The 13,339-nt window shown below is 36.2% G+C and overlaps 1 protein-coding gene across 1 annotated transcript in view; it reads right to left on the bottom strand.

Moving 5' to 3' along the window:
* The window catches only part of ADGRV1 (adhesion G protein-coupled receptor V1), a 543,587-nt gene that overhangs the window by 420,727 nt on the left and 109,521 nt on the right, over positions 1–13,339 (bottom strand). Inside the window, exons 35-40 of the mRNA XM_047076463.1 lie at positions 12,297–12,427; positions 10,699–10,798; positions 9,867–10,046; positions 5,892–6,055; positions 1,194–1,287; positions 734–766 (exon numbers count right to left, since the gene is read on the bottom strand). Coding sequence (XP_046932419.1) covers positions 734–766; positions 1,194–1,287; positions 5,892–6,055; positions 9,867–10,046; positions 10,699–10,798; positions 12,297–12,427 — 702 coding nt within the window. The remainder of the gene's footprint in view (positions 1–733; positions 767–1,193; positions 1,288–5,891; positions 6,056–9,866; positions 10,047–10,698; positions 10,799–12,296; positions 12,428–13,339) is intronic.

The following is a 13,339-nucleotide window of genomic DNA, read 5'->3' as shown; positions in this document are numbered from 1 at the left end:
TAAAGAAATATAAAGAAATATGAAGTATTTTGTTAGTTTTCTTAGCATGAACAGTAATTATCTTATAATAAATACTGGATATAAACAGCTTAGTCACTGGAGTCATAAATTCCTTTTGGAAAAGAACCAAACCTTTTCACATACAGTAAAACCTTGGATTGCAAATAACTTGTTCTGTGAGTTTTCTGCAAGATGAGCAAACATTTCTAATAAATTTTAACTTGATAAACAGGCAATGACTTGCAATATGAGTAGTATATGACGCCGAATGTCACATGATCACAAATGAACCAATGGTTCTTGAAATTTGCTTTGATATTTGAGTGCTTTGGATTACAAGCATGTTTCCAGAACAAATAACACTCGCAAACCAAGGTTCTTACAGTAATATGTTATAAACTCATTATTCTCTTCTGTTATTTTCAAAGTTGTCATACTGAGTCTCACAAGTGAATGAGGAAAACTTATTCCTTAGGTTACTCCTCTCGGCCATGCTTCTCTTCCTTGAACTCAGGCTAATTTCCCGCCATCCAGCCCATCTTCTAACCAAGGGAGGGGGAACAGGCTACCACAGGGCTCACAGCCCACACTTCCCAGGCCATCATACCTACAAGCTTCAGACAAAATTCTCAATACTAAATGCCCAAACTGCACACTAAAGATTGTGTTTTAAAATAAGAATGCACCTTGTTATAGTAATCTACGTAAATCTATACTAAGGTCCAAGTTTTACCTTTCAGTCTGTAATGAATAAAGTGAATCTTTTCTAAAGCATGAAAAGAAAGAGGTAAAAGGTCAAAAAAGAAGCAGAGAACACAATAAACAAACAAAAGTACTGCTTACCCTAAAGAAAAATAAAATCATCTGACAGTTTGGAGATCTAATAAAAATAGCAAATTAAATTTTAACAGGAAAAATGCCTAAGAACTAATTCTATTTTTAAGATTACAAATTTCATCATAAATAGTTGTAAAATTTAGAAAGCATCACACAATAAATAATTCTTGAATGTATTTATGACGTCCAAGGTACAAAAATGCAACAGATGACAATCTCTAAATTAAACCTAAAAGCTCACTATATTTTCTTTCATAGCTGAGATTAACAAGTATTATAAGCGATTACTTCTGATTTAAAAATGAATAACTTTACTTCATTTGCAGTGAATAAACGGAAACAAACAAAAATCATACCTAGTCTAGGAGGAAATGAAGTTAAAGGAGCCATGATAAGGTCAACATAAGTTAAATTCACAAGGAAATATTCTTCTAGCTCTGGTATGTCGTCCTGCAAAAATTATATCCATTAAATTCCCTATAGTTACGCTCTCAAAGTCATGACCTCTCACAAGCAGTTTTTAAAATTATCTGGTAAATATATACACTTAAGTAGTATATAGCAAGTATAAAAATGCAAAGCTAGAATAGAAAAGATTTAAAATTTTAAATAAACATTCTTGGCTATGATGTTTTTTTCAGATTTGACACCAAAAGCAAAAGCATAAATAACCAAGTGGGACTACAACAAACTAAAAAGCTTCTGCACAGCAAAGGAAACCATCCACAAAATGAAAAGACAACCAATGGAATGGGAGAAAGTATCTGCAAATCACATATATGATAAAGAGTTAACATCCAAAATACATAAAGAACTGCTACAACTCAGCAGCCCCCCCCCTCCAAAAAAACCCCACAAATAATCTGATTTAAAAATGTACAACAGATCTAGTTATTTTTCCAAGAAAGATGTGGCCAACACATACAGGAAAAGGTGCTCAATATCACTGATCATCATGGAAATGCAAATCAAAACCAGAATGAGACATTACCTTACATTTCTTAGAATGACTATTATCAAAAAGACAAGCGATACATATTGGTGAGGATGTGGAGAATAGGGAGCCCTTGTGTACTGTTGGTGGGAATGTAAATTTGTACAGCCACTATGCGACACAATATGGAGGTTCCTCAAAGAATTAAAAATAGAACTACCATATAATCCAGCAATCCCACACCAGGGTATATACCCAAAGGTAGTAAAAACAGGGTATCGAAGAGATACTTGAACTCCCATGTCCGCAGAATTATTCACAGTAGCCAAGATACAGAAACTTAAGTGTCCATCAATGAGTGAATGGATGGGGAAGATGTGGTGTATATATACATGATGGAATATTATTCAGATACAAGGGAGACAGAAATCCTGCCATTTGCAACAACATGGATGGACCTAGAGGGCATTTTGCTAAGTGAAATAAACCAGACAGTGAAAAACAAATACTGCATGGTATCACTTATATGTGGAATCTGAAAAGAAAGAAAGAAAGAAAGAAAGAAAGAAAGAAAGAAAGAAAGAAAGAAAGAAAGTTAAACTCACAGAAATAGACAGTAGCAAACTGGTGGCCAGGGCCAGGGGCTGGGGGGGGTGGGAGAAATAAGGAGAAGTTGGTAAAAGAGTACAAACTCAGCTCTAAGATAAATAAGGTCCAAGGGTCTCATGTAAAACACAGTGACTATATAGGTAATAACACTGTTATCATATAATTGAAATTTTAAAAATTCTCAGACACAAAAAAAAGTCAGGTGATAAATATGTCCATTACATAGATAGGAGGAATCTCTTTCATAATGTATACATGTATCAAATCACCACAGGGGCACCTGGGTGGCCCACTCGGTTAAGCGTCTGACTTGGGCTCAGGTCATTATCTCACAGTTTGTGAGTTTGAACCCCCGTCAGGCTCTGCACTGAGGCTGCGGAAAGCTGCGTGAGATTTTCTCTCTCTCTGCACCTTCCCCTGCTCATGTTCTCTCTCTCAAAGTAAATGAACTTTTTTTAAAAAAAATCACAATATACGTTTTAAATATCTTACAATTTTATATATATTTATATATATTTATTTATATATATATTTATATATATATTTATTTATATATATATTTATTAATATATATTTATATGTATTTATATATTTAGATTCTGCATAAGTGATACCATGCAGTATTTAATATTTCAATAAAGCTGAAATCTAAAAAAAAAATAATAAAAGTTTTTTTTAAAAAAAATCACAATATACATTTTAAATATCTTACAATTTTATATATATTTATATATATTTATATATATTTATTTATATATATTTATATATATATATTTATATATATATTTATTAATATATATTTATATATATTTATATATTTAGATTCTGCATAAGTGATACCATGCAGTATTTAATATTTCAATAAAGCTGAAATCTAAAAAAAAAATAATAAAAGTATAAACTTACACCTATTGTATGATAAGTTATTAGGTTCAACACACAAAACTGCTAATATATTTTTTCCTAAACTGATATGTCAACCAATAACACAAATATACAAAACTGATAAATATAATGGAAGAAAAGAAGGTTTTAAATTACCTTACTATCCAATGATTGGAATGTGGAATACAATACCATGAAAAAAAAAAAATACAGGCTTCACAGTCAAGGAGACCTAACACCAAATTCTGTAATTTTAAGTGAGTTACTTAAAGCCTCAGCTTCCACCATGGGGGAAACAATTGGGGACTGTAATAATGATTAAAAATAATGAGTATGGGGCGCCTGGGTGGCGCAGTCGGTTAAGCGTCCGACTTCAGCCAGGTCACGATCTCGCGGTCCGTGAGTTCGAGCCCCGCGTCGGGCTCTGGGCTGATGCTCAGAGCCTGGAGCCTGTTTCTGATTCTGTGTCTCCTTCTCTCTCTGCCCCTGCCCCGTTCATGCTCTGTCTCTCTCTGTCCCAAAAATAAATAAACGTTGAAAAAAAAAATTTAAAAAAAAAAAATAATAATGAGTATGGAGTGCCTGGCCTACAGAGAGTCTTTAAAAGTGATAGCTATTTGTGATGGTTAATTTTTTAATGTTTATTGATTTTTGAGAGGGAGAGAGAGAGAGAAAGGGCATAAACAGTGGAAAGAGTAGAGAAAAAGGGGTAGACACAGAATTCGAAGCAGGCTCCAGGCTCTCAGCTGTCAGCACAGAGCCCGATGCGGGCTCGAACTCACAAACTGTGAGATCATGACCTGAGATGAAGTCAGATGCTTAACTGACTAAGCCACCCAGGCACCCCTGTGATGGTTAATTTTAATACACTATTACTTTTAATCACTAGTGCCCATAACAGCATTGAAAATAAGGCAGGTATCCAAAACTTAATGACTAGCAAAACCCCTGTCAATCATGACAAGACAGTCAACAATATTTACATAAAAACCCAATGTCTGTGTGTGTGTGTGTGTGTGTGTGTGTGTGTGTATGTGTGTGTGTGCATAGTGTCAGTACATACATTTTGTATTATTCATTTTATTTAATGGAGATGTATTTCATTGTGAAAAAATAGGAAATGGTCTCTAAACTATCTTCTATAATATACAGACCAATGGGAGTTATAGAATCAGTTATGTAAAAGGGACAGTCCCTCACTCATCCCAGCAGCAACTCTCATGCAGCTCCCTGCACTCTCATGCAGCAACTCCCCTATCACTGCTCACCCTGTCCCCCAACCCAGGCCTGGCTCATTTCTTTGTATAGGCCTGTAGTCTCTTAACTTCATGCCACTCAGGGAATAGAAAGGGTTACAAAGACCTAAGGAGGAAAAAAAAGGTAAACTGGAAACTCTATGTTCATAAAACTAGACTCTGCAAGGAAAAGAAGGGTTGGCTACATATTTTCTGTTTTAAAAATGATCATATCTAAGGAATAATCCATTTATTTATATTTACTTATTGTATTAATAGGTTACATATTTGAAAGAAGACTTGGCTTAATGTTTTGTTTTGTTTTTACCAAATCGTGTTACATGTCACATGCTGAGTATTACCTTTTATCTTAAGGCTCTAGAGATCTCATACTACTGTATTAGGTCACTATGCAATGGTAATCAACAAAGTGTAAGAGTTACTAACTTCAGATGATGAATGGTTTACACTACTTAGAATTTACTAAAAGTAAAAAGCTTCTGAGCAAATAAAACCTTTTCAAAAACAGAATCCCCAATTACAGACTAGTTGAAAATTATTTTTCTAAAGCAGTATTTATGGTCTTCCCTCCAACACACATACATACCATCTCCTACCTTCTCCATACATACTACTTTCATAAACCTTTCGGAAATGTATTCAGGTAGCTGAAGCACTGGGTCCCAAAACAGCATGAGGTTTTACAAGATGAAAAATCATTTAAAATGTAATTTCAGTCACCAGTGATAACTTTAAGTTTGACCGTAATCACATTTTATGCCATCAGCCTCCAGTGAGTTTCTCACTATCTCTAATTTAACCAGTCCTAACAACTAAAATGCTGACCTACATGGATTTGCTGGTCCAACGAATCCTTTGGAGTAATCAAAATGCTTCCCTGGAATCTTGTAAGACAATGCCTATCTTAAAGGGGACTGCCCTAAGGAAGTTCTCTTTATCAGGAGATGTTTCTATAACAAAATACACAACAACAGACCAGCCTATTTTGACAAGAACAGAAACCCCAGTGTGGTTGTAAAAAAAATCACAAAAGGAGGGGCGCCTGGGTGGCGCAGTCGGTTAAGCGTCCGACTTCAGCCAGGTCACGATCTCGCGGTCCGGGAGTTCGAGCCCCACGTCAGGCTCTGGGCTGATGGCTCAGAGCCTGGAGCCTGTTTCTGATTCTGTGTCTCCCTCTCTCTCTGCCCCTCCCCCGTTCATGCCCTGTCTCTCTCTGTCCCAAAAATAAATAAACGTTGAAAAAAAAAATTTTAATAAAAAAAAAATCACAAAAGGAAATAAGCTGATTTAAAGGCACTAGAATATTCCATCAATTTCTACTTTCTTTGTGGTTATTTGGATTTAATATAACAATAGCAAAATAGTTTTACCTCAAGTATAGTAATGTTGATGGCTGCTGCTGTTTCCCCTTCTTCTAAAATCAGAAAGCCAACTACTGAGACAAAGTCAACATCTGGCTCAGCAAGGTTTCCTTCTGTTTGGTTCTTTAGACTCAACATTCCAGGAACCGTGGTATATGTGACATTAATGGCTCCTAATTGAATTGGATGAGAAGAGATTTTATAATTATTTAAACTTTTAAAATGATATCTTAGTGTTAACTTTTTGACTTTCCTAAAAGCACCTGCAGTACCTTGTATTCTTGGCCCCAATTCCTTACCTTTTCCTATAACCTTGGCCTTGTAATACCTCAGTGATATCCCATTGTGGGTAAGGTATACTGAGCTGCCTTCAGACTTTGAGTTTGGCTGTGACTTGTTTTGGCTGTTAGTACAAGGTAAAAGTGATTATGTGCTAGTTCTGAGCTCAGACCTCAAGGAGACTGGCAAGCTTTTGTTTACTTTCTTGGGCCTCTAATGATCCCAGGAGAAGAATGAGAGACATCTGGAGTAGGGCCATCCAGGCCAAACCCAATCTATGGTAGTGGACCCAGAACAAGCCTATTACTACACACTGCTGAGATTTTATGATTGTTACACAGCATTTCTGTGATGATAGATAATTACTTTAATCTTTCAAAAATAAGGAAGTTAGGAGCATCTGGCTGGCTGAGTCAGAAAAGCATGTGACTCTATAAAGAACTTATCAAACTCAACACCCAAAAAACAAATAATCCAGTGAAGAAATGGGCAAAAGACAAGAATGGGACACTTCTCTGGATGTAAAGAAGACATCCAGATGGCCAACCGATACATGAAAAAAATGCTCAATATCACTCATCATGAGGGAAATACAAATGGAAACCATGGAAAAACATTCTGTGCTCATGGACTGGAAGAATAAATATTGTTAAAATGTCAATACTACCCAAAGCAATCTACACATTCAATGCAATCCCAATCAAAATTGCACCAGCATTCTTCTCAAAGCTAGAACAAGCAATACTAAAATTCATATGGAACCACAAAAGACCCCGAATAGCCAAAGTCACATTGAAGAAGAAAACCAAAGCGGGAGGCATCACAATCCCAGACTTTAGCCTCTACTACAAAGCTGTAATCATCAAAACAGCATGGTATTGGCACAAAAATGGACACATAGACCAATGGAATAGGATAGAGATGCAAGAATTGGACCCACAAATGTATGGTCAACTAATCTTGGACAACGCAGGAAAGAATATCCAATGAAAAAAAAGTCTCTTTAACAAATGGTGCTGGGAGAACTGGACAGCAACATGCAGAAGAATGAAACTAGACCACTTTCTTACACCATTCATAAAAATAAACTCAAAATGGATGAAGGACCTGAATGTGAGACAGGAAAATATCAAAACCCTAGAGGAGAAAGCAGTAAAAAACTCTCTGACCTCAGCCACAGCAATTTCTTACTTGACACATCTCCAAAGGCAAGGGAATTAAATGCAAAAATGAACTACTGGGACCTCATCAAGATGAAAATGTTCTGCACTGTAAAGGAAACAATCAACAAAACTAAAAGGCAACCAACGGAATGGGAATATATTTGCAAATGACATATCGAATCAAGGGTTAATATCCCAAATCTATAAAAAACTTACCAAACTCCACACCCGAAAAACAAAGAATCCAGTGAAGAAATGGGCAGAAGACATGAACAGAAGACACTTATCCAATGAAGACATCCAGATGGCCAACAGACACATGAAAAGATGCTCAATGTCACTCCTCATCAGGGAAATACAAATCAAAACCACACTAAGATACCACCACACACCGGTCAGAGTGGCCAAAAGGAACAAATCAGGAAACTATAGATGCTGGAGAGGATGTGGAGAAATGGGAACCCTCTTGCACTGTTGGTGGGAATGCAAACTGGTACAGCCGCTCTGGAAAACAGTGTGGAGGTTCCTCAAAAAAACTAAAAATAGATCTACCCTATGATCCAGCAATAGCACTCCTAGGAATTTACCCAAGGGATACAGGAGTGCTGATGCATAGGGGCACTTGGACCCCAATGTTTATAGCAGCACTCTCAACAATAGCCAAATTATGGAAAGAGCCTGATGAATGGATAAAGAAATTGTGGTTTATATACACAATGGAATACTACGTGGCAATGAGAAAGAATGAAATATGGCCTTTTGTAGCAACGTGGATGGAACTGGAGAGTGTGATGCTAAGTGAAATAAGCCATACAGAGAAAGACAGATACCATATGGTTTCACTCTTATGTGGATCCTAAGAAACTTAACAGAAACCCATGGGGGAAGGGAAGGAAAAAAAAAAAAAGAGGTTAGAGTGGGAGAGAGCCAAAACATAAGAGACTGTTAAAAACTGAGAACAAACTGAGGGTTGATGGGGGGTGGGAGGGAGGGGAGGGTGGGTGATGGGTATTGAGGAGGGCACCTTTTGGGATGAGCACTGGGTGTTGTATGGAAACCAATTTGACAATAAATTTCATATATTAAAAAAAAAAGAATATGTGGTTTATATATACAATGGAATACTACTTGGCAATGAGAAAGAATGAAATCTGGCCATTTGTAGAAACATGGATAGAACTGGAGAGTGTTATGCTAAGTGAAAAAAGTCAGGCAGAGAAAGACAGATACCGTATGTTTTCACTCCTTGTGGATCCTGAGAAACTCAACAGAAGACCAGGGGGGAGGAGGGGGGGGGGAAAGTCACAGAGAAAGAAGGAGGCAAACCATAAGAGACTCTTAAATACTGAGAATAAACTGAGGGTTGATGGTGGGGGGAGAGGGGAAAGTGGGTGATGAACATTGAGGAGGGCACCTGTTGGGATGAGCAATGGGTGTTGTACAGAAACCAATTTGACAGTAAATTTCATTTTAAAAATAAATAAAATTTTAAAAAATAAAAATTAAAAAAAAAATGGAAACCATAATGAGATACCACCTCACACCTGTCAGAATGGCTAACATTAACAACATGGCAACAACACATGTTGGCAAGAATGTGGAGAAAGAGGATCTCTTTTGCATTGCTGGTGGGAATGCACACTGGTATAGCCACTCTGGAAAATAGTATGGAGGTTCCTCAAAAAATTGAAAATAGACCTACCCTACAACCCAGCAAATAGCACTACTAGATATTTATCCACAGGATACAGGTGTGCTGTTTTGAAGGGGCACATGCACCCCAATGTTTATAGCAGCGCTATCAACAACAGCCAAAGTATGAAAAGAGCCCAAATGTCCATTGATGGATAAATGGATAAGGAAGATGTGGTATGTATGTGTGTGTGTATATATATAATATATATACACACACACATACAATGGACTATTACTCGGCAGTCAAAAAGAATGAAATCTTGACATTTGCAATTACGTGGCTGGAACTGTAGTGTATTATGCTAACCGAAATTAGTCAAAGACAAATATCATACGATGTCATTCACATGAGGAATTTAAGATATAAAACAGATGAACATAAGGGAAGGGAAGCAAAAATAATATAAAAACAGGGAGGGGGACAAAACATAAGAGACTCTTAAATACAAAGAACAAACAGAGGATTGCTGGAGGGGTTGTGGGAGGGGGAATGAGCTAAATGGGTAAGAGGCATTAAGGAATCTACTCCTGAAATCATTGTGGCACTATATGCTAACCAACTTGGAGTAAATTTAAAAATTAATTAATTAATTAATTAAAAAAAAAAAAGCATGTGACTTGAGCTCAGGGCTGTGGGTTTGAGCCCCACAGTGGGTGTGGAGATTACTAAAGAAATAAATAAACAAACTTCAAAAATAAAAAAGTTATAAAGTCTTGTTCTGAATTAACAAATAGTGAATTGTCTCTCCTGTCTCTGATTTATTTTAGCAATGGCTTTCATCCACACACGTAGAATACTGAAAGAGCACCTGCCTGGAAACCCCATTCACGCTACAGTAACACAAACCTAGAGATCCAAATTCTCTGTTGATGAAAAGCTGAACTGTCATGTTAGCCTCCTGTAGCAAAACAAATCTTGATGAAAGAGCAAAATTTAAAACTCCATGCGGTTCATCACTGGCTTCTACAGTCAGGACAGCTGCATATCCTTGAGCATCCAGCAGAGCAATTCCTGCTGGTGGAACCCCTAAAAACATCAGGGATCACAAGAAATCTAACAGTGATTTGGCATTAACTTCTAAATACTTAAATTATAACCCCACCCTCTGAAACATATTGAAGCGCCCAAAAAGTGTTCTATTTCATTCAACCCTGTAACAGAAATCTTCACGTTGACAAACAGAACCTACATTTTAGTTTTCTTTTCCTAGAAAGTAAATCATAAAATATTTTCACTTGACATACTATCATCATTTGCTATAATAATCATCCGAATTACAGAAATTGAGTAGAAATTAAAGGAAGTACCCAGATAATATACTCGAAATGATTAGATTGGAGCTATCTATACAACTGGCCCAAATCCAAATTGGTCTCCTAATATAAATTAATTACAGAAAAATTATTCTTTGGAAATGTATTTTACTCCAGAAGAAAATATTTAGCAAAACTTCTAGAGGTATTTCCTGAATCCACAAAGAGAAGAATTCCCATTTTGAGCTGATTGTTTTAGATCTAACATTTTTATGAGACCGACAATATTTAAAGAAATACTTCCAAAAAATAAAGTAATATTTCTTAATTAGTATGCATCTAGTTGTTAAATACAGACATAGCAAGTATTATTTTCTAAAAAGAACAATCTGCTAGAAAAAATTTTAAATTGAATTTTGAATTACCTTGTGTCCTGACATCGTAGAGAAGGACTTGGTATACTTCTTTCTCTTCAGGAATGTTGTCATCAAACAAATGCACAAATATCGTTTTATTCAATGACCCCTATGACAAACAGAAAGAAGTTCATCCTTCCATTGCCACTGAACACAAAATATCTCTTGCTTTTATTGGCTTTATAAATTATGCATCTAAATAAATTTTCATTTAAACAAGCAGCCTGTGGATTAAAAAATAAATAAAAACCATTGACTCATGGGGAAACCAGGCTGAAAGTAGACAGCAGCTAATTACAGAGGATCCTGAATGCTGAGCTACTGAATGTAGATCTTATCGAATATGCAATGTAGCTCTACTAAAAATGTAAGACAAAGCAATACGTTGGGGAGATTTCTATGGCAGTGGTGAATAGGAAAAAGGGGAACGATGAAAAAGGCCGTGTTGCAGGAAAAGTAGGTACGAGAAGGCCAATGCAGTACTCGAGGCAGAAAGTTATGGAACGTGGCTTAATATCAAGGGAGTGGAAATGAGGAAGAAAAAGAATGAAACGCACTATCAAACAAGAATTCATACTGAGTACAGAAAAGAGGTGAAGATGGGAGAGTTATAATTAAATGGTGCTGATTTTCTATCCAAGAAATGCTCTTATACAGTTATTTCCCACCAATCACCTTCTTTCAATCTATCAGAAAGAGCTTCTAAATGGAACCTCAAAAATTCAGTGTGAACAAGACATAAAAAGATACTTAAGAGCTAAATTTGTTACTGTCTTGCATTTAAAGTTCCAAGACAGTGAGGAGTAACAGAAAAGGACAAGCACTATCCATCCTGTTCAGAATGACACCGTGGACACCAGAAGTGGGAGGGCAGGAGAGCAGCAAGAGAGCTTGGCTCAAATACAAAGTTGATATATACGATTTCCTTCAAGTAAGTCTGCCAAAGACACAGGAAAAACAAACTCACTTTCTGAAATATATTTATTTATTTATTTTGAGAGAGAGAGAGAGAGAGCGAGAGAGAGAGAGAGAGAGCACGCGCATGTGCAGTGGAGGGGCAGAGAGAGAGAATCCCAAGCAGCGGTCAGCGTAGAGCCCAATGCAGGGCTCAATCTCATGAATCGTGAGAAGATGAACGGAGCCAAAATCAGGAGACGGAGCCTTAACTGACAGCCATCAAGGCACCCTGCCCCGGGCACTTTTTAAGTCTTAGATATTCTTCGAGTAATGTTCTTCCTCTAGGTTTCAAAGAGAACTCTCACATCAATCTCTGTTAATCCTTGTTTTACATAATAAGAGTTTTCCCATTTTCTTCAAAATATAGTAAAACCTTGGATTGTGAGTAACTTGTTTTGCAAGTGTTCCACAAGTAAACATTTCTAATAAATTTTAACGTGATAAACGAGCAATGTCTTGCAAAACGAATAGTACATGACGCTGAATGTCACATGATCATAAGTGAGCCAATTGTTCTTGAAATTCACTTTGATATATGAGTGCTTTGGATTATAAGCATGCTTCCAGGACGAATTATGCTCGCAAACCAAGGTTTTACTTACATTGTTTTCCCTACATAGCTGTGTTAAATCTTTTCTTTGTAGTAATACCTCAGGAAAGAAGAGTTGTCCGGTAGAGTTACCAAAATTGAGTTCTAGATTTTCCCCAATAATTTTCCAGTTAACAGAAACATTTCCTCGACCAGGGGGTGTTCTTACCACATGGAATTGCAAAATTTCTCCTGTAAATGAAATGTAAAGATTGATAAATGTTTACCAGAAAATAAATAGCACTTGAACCCAACAAAACCCCAATTCCAAACATGCAACTATTACAGCACCTTTTCTATGAACATTAAAAGGCTGTCCTGTTTTGAATTTTCCAGAAGCTTTATACATGCTTATTGTTTATTAACATAGGGATCCCAGTTTTAAATACTTTCATTTAGTAGTTCAGGAAGTTCAATATGTAGAAGTTACCAAAAGCACATGCTAAAATGGGAAACACAAACTTTCATACACTCCAAAACATGCACCAGAACATAAATGTTCTGTAAATTAAAGGGGAAAAAAGTCCTATGGTCAAAACTAGTAATAACACAAGTAAATTCTTCCTTTACTTCTCAAAAGGACACAAATTCCTTACACTGATATGCAATGTGATTTTACACAATGCATGCATAAAAATGCTTGCAAATACCTGAAAATCACATTTCTTCAAATTGTAACTTACATATACCATCAATGATTTTGTTTTATAAAAAGAAATACAAAGGAAAGGTGTCAAATTTGTACATCAGCCTCTGTAACTTCACCAAAGTTACGGTCTTCCTTCCTGGATGATTGAGGTATTTTAGATACTTTGCATTCTCGGCTTTTATCCTTACATAATACTTTGTAAAATTGAAGAAAATCATGACAATCATTTCTTTTCAACTACTCAAAGAGGAAAGTAAGTTCCTAGGAAGTATTGCTGATGGCCACATTGCTTGTTGAGAACATATGCTCAATTCAAAAGTCACAGATGATGATGAACACAAAGTTAATGAACTATATCACTAAAAAAATAATTTTTAATGAAAAGATAAATGGAATGGTGTTCCAAAGACTTTAAAAGAACACGAGTTATTTAAATTTGTGGCATAGACTTATAG

Source organism: Lynx rufus, unplaced genomic scaffold, assembly GCF_022079265.1.
Source record: "Lynx rufus isolate CCGP_SWC_20201006 ecotype Redwood Valley unplaced genomic scaffold, mLynRuf1.p SCAF_1, whole genome shotgun sequence".
Classification (NCBI taxonomy): Eukaryota; Metazoa; Chordata; class Mammalia; order Carnivora; family Felidae; genus Lynx; species Lynx rufus.
The sequence above is the reverse complement of the archived record's forward strand: the minus strand, read 5'-3'. Positions and strand labels throughout refer to the sequence as shown.